General features: G+C 37.5%; 2 protein-coding genes and 1 pseudogene across 12 annotated transcripts; 2 read left to right on the plus strand and 1 right to left on the minus strand.

The window, feature by feature from the left end:
* The first annotated feature begins 817 nt into the window (after positions 1-817).
* On the plus strand, positions 818-6,839 carry LOC131335452 (DNA-directed RNA polymerases IV and V subunit 4-like). Of its 11 annotated transcripts, none has more exons than XM_058370793.1 (10): positions 818-1,022; positions 1,344-1,416; positions 1,968-2,039; positions 2,696-2,794; positions 3,606-3,717; positions 3,822-3,899; positions 4,059-4,092; positions 4,169-4,237; positions 5,725-5,822; positions 6,339-6,839. In XM_058370793.1, exons 2-9 carry the CDS (start codon positions 1,359-1,361, stop codon positions 5,809-5,811), a joined length of 609 nt encoding a protein of 202 aa, XP_058226776.1. In that variant the 5' UTR covers positions 818-1,022; positions 1,344-1,358; the 3' UTR covers positions 5,812-5,822; positions 6,339-6,839. The 11 variants fall into 11 exon arrangements, with proteins under 11 accessions (XP_058226776.1, XP_058226785.1, XP_058226778.1 ...); XM_058370795.1 differs by having other exon boundaries at positions 845-1,089; positions 1,320-1,416; positions 6,350-6,839; XM_058370802.1 differs by lacking the exon at positions 1,968-2,039.
* A 1,884-nt stretch (positions 6,840-8,723) lies between these two features.
* On the plus strand, positions 8,724-11,946 carry LOC131298781 (cytochrome c1-1, heme protein, mitochondrial-like; annotated as a pseudogene).
* Positions 11,947-15,914: 3,968 nt separating this feature from the next.
* LOC131298782 (zinc finger BED domain-containing protein RICESLEEPER 2-like) lies at positions 15,915-18,011 on the minus strand. The gene is made up of 3 exons (XM_058324252.1): positions 17,504-18,011; positions 17,107-17,443; positions 15,915-16,944 (listed from the first exon to the last, which is right to left on the minus strand). Exons 1-3 carry the CDS (start codon positions 18,009-18,011, stop codon positions 15,915-15,917), a joined length of 1,875 nt encoding a protein of 624 aa, XP_058180235.1.
* Positions 18,012-20,011: the final 2,000 nt, after the last annotated feature.

Genomic DNA, 20,011 nt, shown 5'->3' on the forward strand with positions numbered 1-20,011 from the left:
GTGGGAAAAGGATGTTGCACGCTTGTTTTCTTTTCAACTTTAATCCATTTCGAAATCATATCAATCCATGTAATCCAATTATATGAAGCTCAAACATGATTCTTAACGTAGTTAATGTTCGCGACAAGCTTTACAAAGCGAATAGCTCCGATCATTATTGTGAATTCGGAAAGAGCCCACAAATGACCCAAAATTGGACCGAATCATAAAGGATTAAACTGAATCTGCTTTCGATTTGCTCTTAAATTGTGGCATGCTAGTATTAATGATGTGCAGTCGTGTAGTTTACATTAGTTTCCTTTTGAGAAATACCCCCTTGGCCCCTTTTATTCATTAATAACATTTCATTTTTTTTCTCTTTTTTTCCGGAAATAATTATAAGAATAATTTAATAATTTAACATAACTAAAATAAAAAAAAGGAGTGTCAATAGATACAAGAGGAGTGTATAATCATTCTCCTTTTCTTTTTTCCTTCACTTATAGACGAGACTACATGAGGACTAGTCAAATTGATAGATATAACGATTTAAGGAAGTAAATCATCTCGAGTAATTGTTAGAGTTGTGGGTTCTAAAAAAAATATTTTTCTCTAAATTATTTTTTAAAAAAAATTCAGGCATCCGAATTAAATTATGTATATTTTGACTAATATCAGGAACCACTGTCATGAATGAGAGGAACCCAGAATGAGGTACATATAATGTAAAAGGGTTATGGGATGGGTCAAAATTAAGTATATCCAGAAACTTAAAAAAAAGGCATTATTCTCATAAGCAAGACTCATTACTAAAAAAAACTACCGAAACTGCAAAATTATTCTTCACATTTATTTCAAGGCAGAATCTAATCTCACAGCTATGTTTCGGCGTATTCCCCTCTCTGGGAGAGAGTTATCAACAAGGGTTTAACAAACACTATACTACTCCTACTTTACTCTGCGCAAAATAACAAAATCTCCCAATTCACATTCTCAAAACCACGACCCCAATTTCTCTTCGATTTCAATTTTTTATGATAAAGGTAATTCGTCTTTGTTTTCCATCTCTTTCAGTATCCTAGGTCTGCCAAAGAAGGATTTTATTGCTAGGTAAGGAAGAGTATTGTTTCCCCTTGTATTTTTGCCAAAACCGGTTAGTTTTCTGATTTCTTTTTCTTGTGAAATGGCATTCTGGTGGGTTGAAGTGGGTTGAGCATTAAATTTTAAAAATACCTTCAAATCTGGTTTCTGTGTATATGGTTTTTTGATCAGAAACCTGTTTTCTGTTTTTTAGATCAGCAAACTGGTTTCTGGATTTTTGTTTTTTTTTTTTTAATCAGGAATCTGGTTTTTGGGTTTTCTAGCGCTAGTAGCAGTATATGGCAGAGAAAGGAGGAAAAGGGTTCTCCCTGCCCAAGTCTTCTCTCAAATCTCCCGGTATGCATGCCTTTATACATATATATATCCCAAATTTTCCTTTCTAACTTCCGACCAAGCATGCAGTTAAATGTTTGTACATCTTGGTAAAAACCCCAAATCAGCACATGTTAAGATATGCAGTACCCCATTTCTGCTAGTAAGAAAAAACATAATTTCAAGATACCCGGAACAAATTTCAGTTGAGAAGCGCATCGAATGATGGCAGTCTTTTTGTTGCGTGACACACATATGGTTATAACGGGCAATAAAACAAATTTCTGTTGAGCAGCACATCGAATGATGGCAGTCTTTTCGTTGCGTGACACACATATGCTTATAACAGGCAATGATCTGTTCTTACTTGAGAATGTAGAAATGTGTGCTAAGCAACAAAATTGATCTTTTGATAGGCCCTTTCCTTTTGGTGGGTGCATTATATGTGTAGGTTTTGTTTGTTGTTATTTTTCTTCTTCTTGTTATTTACTTGGTGAAGGTATCCTCGAAAGAAAGATTTAGTGATGCTATTTGTCTTAACCATCTCCTTTTCTCATTCAAATTTCTTTGCCTAGCTCATTTGAAAGGGAAGGATGATAGCCCAGCAAAGTCAAAGAGTGGGCGAAAAGTTCAGTTTGATTCTGAAGGTGTAAACCTATTCATTCTTTGTTCTTCTCTCGCAAAAGTCCTTAGTTAGTATCCTCAGCTGGTCCAAAGATGCATGGGACTCTGAATTCTAATCCCGTCTCACCATTTTCAAATGTTACTCTTGATGCTATAGATTCACTAGAATCCGACATCAACCAGTCATCAAAAGCTGGTGGGAAGGGTGATACTCCTTTTGGTATGTTAGATTTCTTAGAGGGTTCCAACTTAAAACCAATTGGCAATAGGTGGAGTAGCCTCTAGAATAGATTAACCAAGTTTGGGTGGCTTAAATGAGCGATGTGGGACAAGTCTATCACTCCCCCTCACATGCATGACAGACCAGGAGCTGAGCGATTGACTCGGGTGACAGAGATGACACAGACTTTCCCATGAAGGGTGAAGCCACCCAAGCCTAGCTCTGATACCATGTTAGATTTCCTAGAGGGTTCCAATCTAAAACCAATTGGCAATAGGTGGAGTAGCCTCTAGAATAGATTAACAAAGCTTGGGTGGCTTAAATGAGTGATGTGGGACAAGTCTAACATGGTAAAGGTAAAAAGTTGTTCTATGCTTACCAGAGATACTTCCTATGTGTGATTTCTTGTTTTGTTGATACTTATGTGTACTGATATGTGACTGATGTACATATTTCTAGGTGATTGGGGAAAAGGGGGGAAAGGAGACAAGGTTGCAAATGGTGGCAAGAGCTCAATGCCAAAAGGATCTTCCACATCCAGGCAAAAAAATGAGCAGGGTTAGTGCTTGCTTTTCCTGGACACAATATATATGGTCCTTTGAAAGACATGACGTTAATTTTGTTTTGTTCTTTCTATTTAATAGGTCATACTAGTGTCACTACATTTATAGAATTGCTGCGAAAATGGTGATACCATGTTGGATAATTGCAGAATTAAATAAACTCTTAGTGCAAAAAGTGACATTAAACTCTAAAGTGGCTTCACAAAATTAATTGCTTAGAGGAGCATTTGGAAAAAAAACAAAAAAAGAATCTTTGATTGGAATTTCCTGTGAATGAGTTAAAGATCCATTTATTTGTCACTTGGGAAAGAGTTCTTCAGAACCTAACAGTGCATGAAAATGGTATGTTTTGAGCTAAAGCCTTAAAAGGACCTTCCTCGTTTTTCTTCTGTTTTTTTTTTTTTTGTGTGTTATTTGTTTCATCTACTTTGGTGATTTTTGCTTACCTCCTTGGAAAGTATTTTGTTACCATCTTGACATTAGAATGGCAACACCCTTGAACCTTTTTTTGTAGTAGATTAGGTCAAGATGAATACAACCTGAACAGTATTGGATTGTTGGTGTCTGTTGAAAATGTTTGGCCTCTGGTATGGGTGGTAGATGTGGCTGAGCTTGACAGGTATTAGGTTAGTTGTCTATGCCCTCGACATAGCTTAATGGAGAAACAGATTCATGTATCCGACCACCCAAAATAAATGGGCTTAAGGCTTTGCTTGGTCTGGTCTGGTTTGGTTTGGTTTAGCTAAATACACTATGAATGTATGAAGTAGAAATTGTTTTTCACATCATTTGTTGGTATTGGGCAGAACTTCCAAAGAACGCCAAATGTCTGATGGACTGTGAGGCAGCAGATATTGTACAAGGAATCCAGGAGCAAATGGTTGTACTATCTGAAGATCCAACAATTAAAATCCCAATGTGAGGAACATTGTTTAAAGTTTTATCTTCTTGATTAAGGAAACTGCTGTAGGTATAAGGATTTGGTTCATCTCATTGAGAAGCCCTAACACGTTTCTTTGCAGACCATTTGATAGGGGCCTCCAGTATGCTAAGAATGGTAGCCGCTATACAGACCCTGAATCTGTTCGACAAGTGCTTGAGTATCCTTTTACTTATTGGAAAACGATGTTATTGTTGTTTGCCTTGTTATTAATTATTGTTAATCTTATTATGTGGGAGAGTATCTGTCATCATTCACGAGGTTTATCCCAATTATGATTTTGACCAATCTGTTGTTGAGCCATTAACTCAAATATCAGGCCTCTCAAAGCACATGGCGTTTCTGACAGCGAGGTATCTATCTCAGCCTGAGTTACTGACCTAATTTGATGATAACTGGGTGATGTTTTGATTCGGTGTTTGTCTACAGATATGCATGATTGCCAATATATGTCCAGAGTCTTTGGATGAAGTTTTTGCCCTAATCCCATCCTTGAAGGTATGACACGTCTGAGGTTAGCTTGTGGTCTCATAAATCTTCTGCATAATGCTTATGTGCTTGTGGAACTATTCTTGATGGACAAGCAAAAATGGGGACTCAGCTATGAAGCATGGATACTGATACAGGAAACGGACAATACGATACGGATACGGCGATACGCAAAAATCTAAAAAAATGGATACGGGTATGACTAGGATACGTTAGATTTAAGAGGCATTTTTATACTAGCTATTTAGCTTCTTATTACCCCTAATAACAAGCATAGTGATAAAACTGTTATATTTTCCATATGCATTATTGTTGTCTATAAGTCATTAAGTTTACTTGGTTACTTGATTAATTATCGAAGTATAATTTTTATTCGAACACATGTATGACAATTGACACAGTAAAAAATGTTCAAATAACTATTAACAAAGCAGCTACTTCTCTATTCTCAGAATCTCACTATCTCTTAACAAAGCAAGTGCTACAAATCTATCATTCCATTATTCCTAACAATGTTACTCTACTACTATGCAAGAAATGTCACAATCTTAATTTCGTAGAAGTTTGGATGTGTGTCTTAAAGTATCCAATACTTCAAAAATTAAATACTCCTCCGTTCCAATTTGGTAGTCCTGCTTTGGGAATCCAACTTTTTAAGGGAGCTTAATTATTACATGTACAGAATTTTACCCTTCATGGAATAACTTGTGTACCAATTTAAATTGGTACCGCTTGTTTCCTAATAAAATTCCCAAATCCTGAAAATTTAGGTGGCAAGCTTGGCTCCAAACCAGAGGTATTGGTTCCAATTGGAGGTAAAATTGGCTGGGCTATTCAGTAGTCTCAGAAGGAATTCAGAATTCAATCTAAAAGGAAACCATAATGAACAATTTAAAGAAGGGCAAACATGGAAAGTTGGATCACTTTTTGTTTTGACTTTTGAAATTGGACATTTATTTTGGAACATCCTAACATGGGAAGGTGGACTGTAACGGAGGGAGTAATAATTTTCATATGGTGGATACTTCTGGGGTACGTATTCGCGAGTATTGGAATTAGATACCGCGATATGGATACGACTCCAATCTGTATCTGTGCTTCATAGGGGCTTAGTGTTTCTCATTGTCAGCAATAGTTAAAAGTGTCAATTTCAGCTGCTGGGGCAGATATCTCTTTCTTGTCGAGATGAACTTTTGTGACCAGAGTGCTTCTATCTGATGTTTTTGAAGTTTTACTTCAAATACCAGTGCTACACCAGTTTAGCCTGTTCCCTGCGTATTAGCCTCCGACCAACAAATGCGGGGTCAATTATAAGGTAGATAAAGTGGTAAATCATTGCGGGGGCCTGCAAGTATGAATTGGAAGTGTTGCTTCTCATTCATCGGGAGATATCTGTACATATTATTATTCTTGATCAAGTATATGATAATTTTTATTTTTATTTTTCATTCTTCAACTTTTGGAAGCTGCTTGTTTTGAAACATATGTTCTTTCAGGGTAAGAAAAACAAGGTGACACAACCCCTCAAAGATGCATTGAGTGAATTAACTAAACTTAAGCAATCGACACGAAGTTCCAACTGAAGAGATCCATTGTAAGTTATTTCACCTCTTGACATCTTGCATCCTAATTTCAAACCTCTTGAAATCAAACCAGTGTACAGCTATATATGTTCTATATTGTCTGAGACGGCTTGTCGGCAGTCTTGCCTAGAACTGCAGTTCAGTGTTGTCCAGCCACTTGCCAGACCTAATTCAATCTTGTCGAACACCATGAGTATGGTTTGAAATAATGTCAATTTGATACCATTTAGTTTGTGAATGGAATACAAAAACAAATAAAAATTGGGTTTCTGAACACACTGGGTCGGAACCCAGCAAAAATCAGTTCCGAGTTATTTTGTATTAAGGATCCAATTAACATGATTTTAAACAACAACTAAGTGTCTCAATGTGATGTGCAATATTAATGGAATCAATTATTGAATTAGATCCGTCAGGGGTCCGAAAACGCTGAACTGTTTGTTGGGTGCAATTCTTAGCGAAACTGGTGACAATCCATTTCCGTGTTTTTGGTTGTTGGATTCTTAATGCTAGTGCACTTCCCGAAGGAACATTGCAGGGTGTGGACATGTTGCGGGCTAGGTAGAACAGAACCTGGTACTGTTTTATGGAGGAACTTTTTAACAGGCTTCCTTAATAGGGTTGGCGATAACTACAAATTTGAGATAGAGCATAACTACAAATTTGAGATAGAGCATAACTCGCATCAAAGTGGGGAGGTAGTCCTCGGGCCAATCTTTGAATGCCGGAGTTCCAAGCCATACAGTGTACAAACTCATGGTTTTTGTTTTTGATCAAGTGTACAAGCTCATGGTGGGGTGGATAGAAATTTGAGTGTGGTGCTGCCTTTTTTTTTTATTCTTTTATGTTCTCTCTTTTCAGGGCCTAAAATGAGTCTCATTTGGACCAGAGACTTTTGTTTTGCGGCATTTTCGGCCGCCAAAAGAAGCAATGTCCGGGTTACAACTTCAAAACACGAACTCCAGGCATTAATGCGTCCATAGCTGTTTGATACAAATACTGTATGAATTAACATAAATTCACCGGCATTGAGCAGTCTTGTCCGGAATTGTGTTTTGACTTTTTGAAAAACAGCCACTATTAGTACTGCATAATTGTCATTAGTAGAGGCTAAAGTTGGCTAAATGCCATTACTCACTATTTAAAGGATGGGGTTATATCCTCAAAGCGAAAGCTGGTTATCCATTTGGCGTAGAACAAGTTTCTGAAAAAAATTCTGCGCCATTAGAGCGCCAAGGAACGAAATCAATCCAACTTCAGTTTTTATTCTTTAGAGCATCTCGAATGGTGGGTGCCATTTTTTACGGGGGCCAAAGTCAAATTTGGCATGCTACAGTGTTTTTTTGGCATTCTAATTTGGCCAAAGTGCTCCATTGGAGGGGGAGCCAAAATTTGGCACATTTCCGTAACTATCATCCAACAACCCTTTTTTTCAACAAACTTTTGAAATATCAATTAATTTTTTTTATATACTTTAATTATTGTTTAACCACCTAACCACGATTTCAGGGTTTTACCTAATTTTTTATCTACCTCACCTTCCTAATTTTATTGGTTTTAAGTCTTTTTTATTTATTTATCTACCTCTCCTACCTACTTTTTTGTATACCTCATGTTCGTTCTTAATTTTTTATCAATTAAATTTGTACAGTCACTCTCTGGCAATTTGCAACCACAATGGATAATTAACCCTCCTTGGTTAGACTAAGTCATCAACATCCAATGAAGAAAACAACCCCCCCCACCCACCACACACACACACACACCCAATTTGTCTCTTATCACTTGCGTTCTTCAGCGACTTTTAGGAAGGGAAGTGACGGTCCAGCGATCGGAGGTTCAATGAATAGAGCAACAATCTGGCTATGGTTCTTGTTTCCAATTTATTAATTTCTAGGAAGGTAAAAATAATAATTTTTTAGGTTCATTTTCGGTTAATCTTTTTGTTTGCCAAAAAATGGGTATGGATCTTGTGATTTTTATTTATTTTGTTGGGTTTTTTTTTTTTTTTTGATCCGCTATTTTGTTGGGTTTGGTAGTTGAAAATGGGAGGGAAAGCTGACGTGGCATGAGCCATTTTTCAGTTAAATTGGGCCAGAAAAATGTCTCGACCCAAATTTGGTAGGTGAAATGGCTCCCCATTGGAGGGGGTGAAAATGGGAGGGGAGCCAAAAAAATGGATACGTATGAGACCCTCTTTGGCGGGGCGTTGGAGATGCTCTTAGTGCTTAATCAAGGCTCGTAGGTCTCCCTCCCTTATCAAATTAATGTGGATTTTATTGTTGGAGAATAATTGATATACTATCATCTATTAGTACTCCCTCTGTCCGTTTTTAAATATCTTATACGGTTCTGCATATCGTTTTCAATTGCTTGTATGTCTTAATATATATTACTAAAAATATACAATATGAATCTTGTTTGATAGATTTCAATTATTTTCTATAAGACAATGATTTTAAAAACATAAAACGTAACATACGTCGAAAGATATAAGCTATTGAAAATGACACGCAGAACCGTAGTGGACACTTAAAAAGAGACGGAGGAAGTATTAAGTAGATGTATCATTTATTCCTACAAAACACAAATGTATTGAGCCCCCACAAGTCTCAAATTCTCCAATCCTAAAATCCTACAATTAAAATAAAAAAAAAAAAGGGACGGAAAATCACACAGTTTTGGTTTCTTTACTTGCTTAGCTAATTTATGTCAGTTTTTACTTTTTAGTATGACAAACTAAAAATCCCACTGCGTATCAACAAAAAAAAAATACACTGGGAAAAGGGTGGCGATTCTGTATTTCTTAGGAAAATGAATTTTTTAAAGATGGGAACCAAACAAAACAAATGTACTGTAGTTGTAGCACAAAATCTCTCATTACAGGAATTTTAAAGAAAAAAAAGGGCTCCCAAACATTCCTAACATCATAGTTCAGTCCTTTTAAGTCACAGTGTGAGCAGGAGAGAGCGCGCAAGCTCGAGTATGAAAAATTTTTGAGAGCGAGAATTAAGAGCGTGCACGGTGCGAGAGTTGAGGGTTGGAGCACAATAGAGAACATTTTGAAGGAGCAATAATAAGCTCTTTTCCCATTGACGGTGGAGAGACATCCATTCGGTTTTTGAAACTGTTTTTGTTTCCACGATGACATGGCCATCCCGCCACTCGCCACCTCTCTCTCTCTCTCTCTCTCTCTCTCTCTCTCTCTCTCTCTCTATCTGGTTAAAGAATCATGAGTAAGCTCTCTGTGAATCTCTTCCAAAACTCTTTTTGGGTGCAGTTTCTTTAATTTGTCTGTTGAACATGATCAGCTAATCAACGGGTTGAAGCCTACTCGTTCAAGTTTCTAACTTTAAAGAAATCAATTTCTGTTTCAGGGTTTGGAAAGATCAACCGTTTCGTCTCAAGGCTCACTTTTCCAAGAGACTCGCCCAAGCTTTCCAATGTATGTGATCTCTTTTAAGGTCTATTCTGCTACCAATTGTCCCAAAAACTTAAGGAAACGGTCAAAGTATATGAAACTTTTTTTTGATAACTTGGCCGTCCGGGTCAGCTTACGCGCACCTCGATTAATTTTGGGGCCCAATCCCATTGTCCACATGCGGAGAGCCCAATTAATGCCGAAGCAATTGGTCTGAATGGGCTGGCCTCAAAGGAGTCGATAGCACCTATGAGGTTTAGAACCTGAGACCTTAGGAGAAAGCAAACCCTTCTCAGACCTTGACCATCAGGCCAACCCCTTGGGGTTCAAAGTATATGAAGTTAATTAACACCCTCCCACACATGGGATGTGGTTTTGCGCATCATTTAGATAGAGGGAAAAAGAATGCAAAGGGGAGAAGCAGAACTTAAAATGAGCGATAAACTGATGGAGAAGTAGAATATTCATTAGATGGAGGGAAACAAAATGCAAAGGGGAGGAGGGGATAAGCAGAATTCAAACGAGAACAAATGTAGATGGAGACTTAACCCAACACCTCTACCAAACCAAACCAAACCAAAGCTTTAATTTACCAATTGTTCCAAAAGCTTAAACGGTTAGGAATAGAGACCAGCAATGTATATCAAGCTGTCAAATGAGTTCAACTCATGCATGCAACTGTGCAAGCATAGCGTACTCCAAGATTAACACTTGAAGTTCTAACACCGAGTTCTCCAAAAAATTTCCACTTGAAATACAATCCTATGTTTCAACTTTCAATAAGAGGTTCTTCTCAATTTTGTTCAAAATTTATTCTGATAACTCATGTATTTTCATAAATTTCAGGCCACTCAATCGCCTTTCCTTATTCCAAGTCACGGATCTGCTGGGACAAAGCCTTTAACAGCGCTCGCGCTTCTTGGGGCAGGGGTTTCTGAGCTTTTGAGCTGCACGACAATAGCTTATTCTGATGAGGCAGAACATGGCTTGGAGCCCCCTAGCTATCCCTGGCCTCACAAAGGCGTTCTCAGTGCATATGACCATCCTTCGTAAGTGTAGCGTTTTTTTAAAAACAGACAAAGACAATGCTGAAGTATGGTGTTACAATGTGTTCTTAGGATACATGTAATAATCAATTGCCCAAACTAGACATACAATCCTTTCCCTTTCTTTTTCTGTTTCTTTTTTTCTATTTTTAGTTATCCAGTTTTGGCTTATTGCTGTATTTTGAGTTCTTTCATAGGCAACCTTCATGCCTGGCTTCCAAAACTTAGATTTGAAGATCCATGAGTTCAACCTGATCAAAGGGTGACCACTGGGGGTCAGAAATTGGGCCTAATAGCCTCTAGGTTGTGGGTTCTGAGTTTAGGGATAGCCACTTTGTGCATTTAATGCAAAAATTAGTTTTTCCCCCTTTGCAGGAACTCATTAACAGGTATTGACTACGCGTACTTTTTAAGCTCGTCTTGATAGACCATGTGCCAATCTTTATGTGTGCAGGATACGTCGCGGCCACCAGGTCTACCAGCAAGTTTGTGCATCGTGCCATTCCATGTCACTGATTTCTTTCCGCAATCTTGTTGGTGTTGCTTACACAGAAGAAGAAGCAAAAGGCTTTGGCAGCGGAGGTTGACGTGGTTGATGGACCTAATGACGAGGGAGAGATGTTCACCCGCCCTGGCAAGCTCAGTGACCGTTTCCCTCAGCCTTACCCGAATGAACAAGCTGCTAGGTTTGCCAATGGTGGGGCATATCCTCCTGATCTAACTCTCATTGCAAAGGTAATCTTGTCATTCTGAAATCAGTTAGGCAGTGTTTGCTAGACTGCAATGAAGCTGGAAAGGGAATGGTCGTTCTCTTGCAATACTCGTTCTAATATTTTGTTTTTTGATAAAGAAAAAGAGAAAATTTGCATTACACTTCGAGTCATCATTCACCAGCAATTCTGTTCCTTCAAAAAATCATTTCACCTAACCAATACTGGTTTAGAGAAAATGAAGATATTCATTGTTATACGTCGTAACTCTTTTACCTTTCAGGCACGTCATAAAGGTCATGACTATGTATTTTCTCTTTTGACTGGATACCGTGATCCTCCAGCTGGTGTTTCGGTAATTTCTGCTCCCAGACTACTTGCCTTCAATTAGCGTGAAGAAAGGAAACAAGGAAAATAATTGGCTATTTATTGATGCATTTTGTTAAATGTCCTGAAATTCGACTGTCTTTGGAACCTGACATTTTCTCGGTCATATCTGTGTTGTTTGACCATGGTCACGGCTGTATCTAATATGTGCTGCCTCATAATTTGAATAATGTTTTGTTTTTGGTTCATGTCTTAATGGGGACCGATAGTCTTCTTATATGTCAAATCATTTATAGCACACACCATGAACTCCCCAAATTGTTTTTACATAAACTGAAAAAACAGTGTCATTGTCATAGTGCTAAGATTTCAATATTATTTGGCCGTACATTCTTTAAGAACAAAGGACTGTGATCCATTTTGTGATTCCTGAATAACATTGCAGCTTTGAGAAGGTCTGTACTACAATCCTTACTTCCCCGGTGGAGCGATCTCTATGCCTAAAATGCTGCAGTATGGTGCGGTTGAATGTGAAGATGGTACCCCTCCATTTGAGTCGCAGGCAGTATTTCTTGGCCTATCTTTCGTACTTTCGTTTGTAGCTAAGTTCATAAAGCTTTGCCATCTGTGACAACAGATGGCAAAAGACATCACAGAGTTCTTGGCATGGGCTGCTGAACCCGAAATGGAAGAGAGAAAACTCGTACGAAAAATGAATCTTGTTCTGCTCCTGTGGCTGTAGATTAAGTTTTAGAGCAACAACATCAGCAGAGGTAAAGAGAAGATTTCGGTAAAATAGCTATGCAAACCTTGGAAAACCATGCTACACCAGAGTAGCAAAATCTCAAGGTAAAATACATTTTGGTGTTTTGGTTCTGCAAAAATACCGAACAACTGTAGCCATATATAAATAAACAAATATTATTCTTCCTCTCTCTCCTCTCTATCACTCCCTCATTCTCTCTCTACCCCTCTCTCTGTCTTTCTCTTTTAGTATATTTTATAAGGACAAAAAAGTATAATAGTGAAGATTGGTACGAGGTTGATAATGATTTAAGAGCATGTACACTAGTATTGGTAAAATATCTTTTTTAGTTATTTTGGAGAGGAGAAACTCAAAAAATAGCCCTGCACTAGATTAGGTAAAATGGTAGGTAAAATACATTTATGAATAGGGCTTAGCCATTCTTACCTAAGCATTATTCACACTTCTTTCTTTTTTTATTGTTTTTTTCTCTCTCTCCTCCCTCCTTGGGGGAAAAAAATAACAGGAAAAAAGTGAAAAAATATATATTTTAATTGGTGTTAGGTAAAATAAATAGTATTGGTAACTTGCTCTTACAGGCCAAAGTGAAATTCTTAGCTAAATTTAAAGCACCATAAGCATACGCATTACTGGAACATATTTATGGCCAGAATGCTAAAATGATTGTGAATCTGGGTCATTTGGCTTTATTGTGCTTCAATTTGGTGGAAGGGTATGATGGATTGTGGGGTATAACCAACTGAAACAGTTCTATATGTGTATCTCGGCCGGTATTTCCCGAAACGGTCGGTACCGAGCGGTATTGGGTCCGGAACGGAATTGGGGGGTTAGGGTACCGGTTATTTGTCAAAACGGTACGTACCGGCCAGTACGGAATGTTATTCATAACTATGGTGCTACCTGCCAAAGTAGTTAACCAGTTGGAAATCGAACGGTACAATGGCCATATTGTGTGGATTTCGCGTCCCTGCAGCGCTGGGAAAGCACTGCAACTTGCAGTGCTCCGAAACGGCACCGTCCAAAGGAAGTATAATCCACTGCTTTTATTTGTGAAAGTCAAATGGTCAATATCCAAGTTTGTCCGGTCAATTGAAAAGTCAATTGATTGGAATATTTTTCAGTCAATATATTTGGAAATTGTTTTCTACACTCTATTTTTTTGATATTCACACTTCTTTTTTTTGTCTTTTAGCACAATATATATACACACACACACACACACACACACACACACATACACACACACTTTTAATACTAAAATCCAAAAAAGGAGTGTGATTATCAAAAAAATAAAGAAGTGTAAAAATTAATTCCTTATTTTTTACTTTCTTTTATTTGTATTATCGAGACAAATATCAAAAATTGTTATTATTTTCATCTCATCACATAGGTAATTCCAGCAAAATATGATCACACATTGATAGTTATGTTAGTAGGACATACATTTATCTACACAAAATAACTATTCCATCCATCCAATAAAGTTAGTCCCTTATGAAACTAGGTGCATTTTTCAAACTGAAAGATAAGGTACTTATCGAAATAATTTTTTGCGCAATTTGAATATTGTTTAATACTAGATCTCGGTGAGATTTTTTGTGCAATAAGTTTGTTTTTTTGTTTTTTGTGTGTGTGTGTGTGTGTGTGTGTGGGTGGGTGGGGGGGGGGGGAGAAGGTTGTGTGTGTGCAATAAATATGGATGCAAAATTTGTCTACATGGGATCCATCATCCGGCGTATTCAGTGGCAAGTCTAGGAATTTAACATAGCGGAACACTAATTATTTGTGACCGTAAAATATGAGTTGCAATTAAGCACAATCACATCGAAATAATCATAGCATTTGGGATAAAGTAACTATCATAAAGTATGTATATTATTTGATAACTACTCCGTAGTTTTTTTTTTTTTGCTCGGCATAACTACTCCGTAGTTACTTGGACAAGCTTGTGCACCTTGATGTTAAAAAAAAAAAATCACTTGTTGATCATCTATTTTCCTATTAGTAAATTTATAGTTATTTTGTTCAAATAATTGTATCCAAATGGCATAACAACCAATATGTGATCATATTTTACCGGAATTACCTATGTGATGAGATGAAAATAATAAAGAATTTTGATATTTGTCTCAACAATACTAATAAAAGAAAAGTAAAAATATATTGACTGAAAAATATTGCAATCAATTACTTGACTTTTAATTGACCGGACAAACTTGGATGATTGGCCATTTGGCCTTCACAAAATAAAAGCAGTGGATTATACGGAGTACTTCCAATGGCCTTCACAAATAAAAGCAATGAATTATACGGAGTACTTCCTTTGGACGGTGCCGTTTCGGAGCACTGGAAGTTGCAGTGCTTTCCCCGCGCTGCAGGGACGTTAGATCCATATTGTGTAAGTGTCACTCTCTTCTTTTTGTCAAACTGCGTATAGTATGTAAATAAGTTTGAAGAAATGAAGTCCTATAATAGTGCAAGGCATGAGATGTTAATTCCTGCATTCCTTAGTTTGTTTTCTAGGGCTTCCGATAACTAATGGATAGCAGCATTGGTACCAATAAGCTGTGGAGTTGTGTGCCCAAAACAAGAGAAATATGGAAGGGTGAACAAACACTCTATGCTTGTTTGATTTCTCCCTTTAAACAGGCCATAGTTGGCAGGCCAAGTTGAATGGATATGCGAGGGGTTATGCCACCACCTCGGCTAAGAAATGCAATCAAATAAAAGTAACTATACTAACTAAAAACAACTCAATATTAAGCATGGCTTCGTTACACCTCAGGTTAGCATAAAAACAGGTTAGAGGTATCCACCAAGCTAAATATGAGATACTAACACATAACTACTAGAGTCTAGAGATTGAAAATGCTCCAATCCTTACTATTTAACGTATTTACTTTTGGTATTCAAACAGATCAAACTGCATATGTTGTATGCACTATTTCCAACACATAAGCAGACTAAGCAGTAAGCACCATTTACTTTAATTGAGGGAATCATAAAACAACTATAGATACAAAAATAAGTAAGAAAATCCACCTTCAACATTTTGTTGGTATTAATTTGCTCCAGCCTTCACGTGGTTTGGTTCTTGGCGTCTATGGTCTACATTGGTCCTACAAAACAAGAACCAGCAGCAGCAGCAGCAGAAAACAGGTATATAAAAGCCAAATGAACAAGGAAATTGAATAAGAAAATTGAATTCTGCTCAGATATTAGTTCCTTTTATCATCATAGCAGAAAATTGAAATGGATGCAACGTTAAGTTGCCATTATGGCCTTCATAAGTTGCAACACCACTTCATAGTTCATAACAACACAACTACGGCTCAGACATAAGTGTTTTTTTTATCATCATAGCCAGAAACTGAAATGGATGCGGCAACGTTAAGTTGCCTTAAAGGCCTTCATAAGTTGCAACACAATCACACTTCGCTTTGCCAAAAACTGGGGTTATGTCTGTGGCTTATTCATTTCAGACTAAAAGGAGACACACACACACCCCACACTGCCACACTGTCCACACACACCACAACGCATGCAGGCAACATCCACTTCAGTTAAGTGAAGCTAAACAGACCACAAGACATGTAGCATAACTTAGGGCCTTAGGCTCAGCATGTTAGTTAACAAAATACATCATAGCCAAAAATTGAAGCGGGGGCAACATCATGTTACCATTTAAGGCCTTCATAAGTTGCCACAATATCCACTTCAGCCCACTTACTGAAATGAATAAGCCATACACAATGCTGAAATGAATAAGCCACAGACACAACCCCAACAGAAAAAATGAATAATAGATTCAAACCAAATGACAGCAGGTCCCCCTAATCACTGTCTATATCAGAATCTGCAAAATAGCCTCTGAATTCATCTTTAGCCGATCTTTTTTGAATTCCAAGGCGTGCATCCTCCCAATCTTTCAAACATATGAGACAATCCAAAATGTCTGGAGCAAGTCTGCTCCTCCTCTCATCCAACACTCTTTTACCTGCACTAAAAGCAGATTCGGATGCTACTGTAGACACAGGAGGGGTAAGTAGATCACGTGCCATGATTGAAAGAACAGGATATTTATCTTCATTTTTTTTCCACCAAGCTAAGACATCAAAATCACGCCTGTCATTCACGTTAATAGATTCTAGGTCCAAATATTTCTCGAGTTCAATGCGTGAAGTTCCAGTGCTACTTCCTATTCCTAAATTTGAACTAACAAAATCCCAAAATTCATCATTGGTACTTGTAGAAGATGTTAAAGGAGCAGTAGTACATGAAGCATTAGAACGAAACTTAGATTCATATTTGGCATACATGATATTCAGTAAATCATTCACATTAGCAGAAGAAGGTAAAGCGGTAATCCCCAAATTCGTACCAATCTCTCTTAAGAGCAAGCTAACACCTTGTAACTTCATCCTAGGGTCCATTATTGCAGCTAACATAAATATTGGTGGCATTTCCTCATAATATTTTCTGAATTTTCCTTCCATATCTATACAAGCATGTGCAAAATTTGGATGTTCCCTATGTTTACGAAAATTGACACTGATATTGAAAAGATGATGAAGCACAATACAAGAAGTAGGATAACGAACACCCGAACAAGCTACGGTAGCAGCATAAAACACTTTCAAAAATTTCATGAACTCAAAACCAATTTCCCAATCAGCTATAGTTAAAGGATTACCACGACACGGTCGATACCTCTGATTAACATAAGCAGATATTGCATCACTATATTTTTGACAAGACTTTAACATAAGGTAGGTCGAATTCCAACGATTTTGAACATCAGAGTTCATATTTTTGGGTTTAAGACTGTAAAGTGATGTGCACAATTTATCAAATTCTTGTTGCCTAGATGGGGAAGTAGCAATAAAAAGAACAGCATCTCTAATTTTTTTAATCTGTGGTGCTATATGTTTTAAACCATCTTGCACAACTAAATTAATGACATGACATACACATCGCAAATGCAATAATTCACCAAAATAAGGAGTCATCAAATTTCTTATAAACAATGGAAGTGTAGCACTATTAGCACTATGGTTGTCAAAAGTAATGCTATAAACTCTATCAACAACTTCAAAATCCCTAAAAACACCCATAATACTTTCATAAATCTGTTCAGCATCATGAGGAAACTCCACTAAACGGAAAGCAATAATTTTTTTTTGCAAAGTCCAACTAGAGTCTATATAATGAGCAGTCACACAAATATAACCACGATTATTTATACCAGACCACATATCAGAAGTAAAACCTATAGCACCAACAGTTGCAAGTTCACTAATCAAATCTTTTTTAACTTCACTATAAGCTTTCTTCGTATCATTACGGGTTGAATTTCTAGAAACTTTAGCAAATGAAGGATTCAGACAATTTTTGACAAAATATTCAAATCTAATATCATCACCAAAAGTAAATGGTTGTTCTGCTGCAGCTACATAAAGGGCCAGTCCATGTCTCATTTTTTCTTTTGAATAAACAAAATTACTACTATCAGATGCATCACCAATTTTATCAGCATGTTTACTCCTTAGATGTCTACCATGTGGCCCTACACCGTTATTACTTTTGCATTTATAATATGTGTCACAATAATGGCATACTGCCCTAGCTCCTATGTCAACACCATTTTCATTTTTGAAGTTTTCATTTATAGAGAAATGATTCCATACCCATGAGTGGCGTCGTGACCTTTTTGAACCACTAAGGCCTGAATTTGCAGCTGCATGAGTAGAATCTGTCGGAGTACCAGTGGAACCTAGAAGGCCTGTTCCACTTGGACCACTTCCACCACCAACAATGTTTGAAGCAGCCTCCTCACCTATAGAACCCACACGCTGTGGTCCAATAGGGTTTCGTGGTAGTTCTTCAGAACCTGAGTGGGGGTCACGATCCTCCCCATTTCCAGCATCCATCTACAAAAAAAACAATATAACAGGGGTTAGTGGGAAACACGAAAGCCCTAATTTTGTAACCCCAAATGCAATATTCAAGTAATGCAAAAATAAACTAATCCATATCAAGTATGAAGTATCAACAGACAACAGTGCATATCTATAACAAAATCCACAGATCTGGTCATTTCTAGAATATACAAAATATCAACAGTGCATCTGTGCATGTGTGTACTAATATACGAAATTAGTGCAGGTGTGTCCCGTGTCGTGTGTGTACAAAATCAGTTTCGACAAATTTGTCGAAAATATACTAATATACGAAATCACTCAAGTTAGTAACAAAAGCCCTAATTTCTTGTTACTAATTTCAGAAATTAGCAACAAAAACCCTAATTACGTAACCCTAATTTCAGAAATTAGCAACAAAAATCCTAATTCCGTAACCCTAATTTCAGAAATTAGTAACAAAATTGAAAAGCCCTAATTTGTTGTTACAAATTTGAGAAATTAGAAACAAAAACCCTAATTTCGTAACAAAAGTGAAACTTCGTCAATAGATAAGGGGAAACCAGGTTAAAACCCTATTTTCAGAAACCCTATTTACAGTAGATAAGGGGAAACTGAAGAGGGAAGTGAGAGAGGTACCTGTGCAACTGTGCTCAGAGAGATACGGTGACTGGTGAGTCACGTGAGTGAGTCGGTGAGCTCACTGCTCAGTACCTGAGCGGCTGAGCCTGAGGTGATGAGAGAGTCTGACCGTGAGCAGCGAGACAGAGAGAGGAGCAGCGAGAGAGAGAGAGAGAGAGAGAGAGAGAGAGAGAGAGAGAGAGAGAGAGACAGAGAGTGTATCTGTGTATGTGAGTCCGAGTCTCTGAGAGAGTGAGAGACAGAGAGAGGTGAATCACTCGGTGAATGGATCCAAAGAATGCAAGAGGCCCAGAATCCGAACGTTGCTCACAGAGAGACGTTGAGACTGGAGAGAGACAGAGAGACGTTGAGAACTTGAGAGTTGAGAGGAGTGACAGAACAGAAGTCTGAGAGAGTGAGATCGGAGAATGACTGAATGAGATGTCTGCTAGGGCAGCATCTCATTCCTTTTATATGATGTGTGTGATCATGTGCATACGATACACCATAATGCATGTGCACCAACTTATCGAAAATTCTCGTAGAGTCCTATAATGCATCACTCGAGGGCATCTTGAGCTGGTTATTGAAAATCCGAACCGTCTACCTTTTATGTGAGAGTGACTATATCATTCATGCAAAAAATGAAGCAAATTGGCTATCGTTATATGTTACATCGCACATGACAAAAAATTCCTATTAATGAATCTATGTTTCGATGAAAGGGTGTCCAAAACCCGATAGACCCGAATTTTTGCCAAAGTGATTAAAACACCAATAACAACGAAATGAACGGTATGGATCATCATACTTGTGTCGCAATCGTGTGGCTAGCGTACATTGGACTATAGCGGAATACATTAGTTTAGAACTAGATAAGTTAGATGTATAGATTTAAACGGTAGCTGCAGACTCATTATTTCAAATATTCGATCTAAACCGTTACGATTTAAGATCTTATCAGATTTATCATCCTCCCCAAAATAGGAGATAATTGGATATCGGAGAACATGTGATCAGAACATATTCGGTGCTTCCAACGACGTAAAAGTCCTATAATGCACCACTTTAGGCCCGCCCGAGTTGTTTTTTGAAAATCGGAACTGTCTACCTTTTATGTGGGACTATTTATATCATTTGTGCAAAAAAAAAAAAAAATTGGTTATCGTTATATACTCGATCGCACATAAAAAAAAATCCCCTATCAATAAATCTATGTCCCGATAAAAGGGTTTCAAAAACCCGATAGACCCGAAAATGTGCGAGAGCGATTAAACCACCAAAAGCAACGAAATGAACGGTATGGATCGTCATACTTGTATTGCAATCATGTGGCTAGCGACCTAGCGTACAAGAGGCCATTTTTTAAAAATAGAATTATATAATATTAA

Source organism: Rhododendron vialii, chromosome 8a (genome assembly GCF_030253575.1).
Source record: "Rhododendron vialii isolate Sample 1 chromosome 8a, ASM3025357v1".
Classification (NCBI taxonomy): Eukaryota; Viridiplantae; Streptophyta; class Magnoliopsida; order Ericales; family Ericaceae; genus Rhododendron; species Rhododendron vialii.

Coding starts and splice junctions, on each gene's coding strand:
- LOC131335452 (XM_058370793.1), top strand. CDS start 1,359: ATGGCAGAGAAAGGAGGAAAAGGGTTCTCCCTGCCCAAGTCTTCTCTC. Junction 2,795..3,605: donor CAGGCAAAAAAATGAGCAGG/GTTAGTGCTTGC, acceptor GGTATTGGGCAG/AACTTCCAAAGAACGCCAAA. Junction 4,238..5,724: donor CCCTAATCCCATCCTTGAAG/GTATGACACGTC, acceptor ATGTTCTTTCAG/GGTAAGAAAAACAAGGTGAC.
- LOC131298782 (XM_058324252.1), bottom strand. CDS start 18,011: ATGGATGCTGGAAATGGGGAGGATCGTGACCCCCACTCAGGTTCTGAA. Junction 17,444..17,503: donor AGAACAACCATTTACTTTTG/GTGATGATATTA, acceptor CATTTGCTAAAG/TTTCTAGAAATTCAACCCGT. Junction 16,945..17,106: donor AATAGTGCTACACTTCCATT/GTTTATAAGAAA, acceptor TTCCCCATCTAG/GCAACAAGAATTTGATAAAT.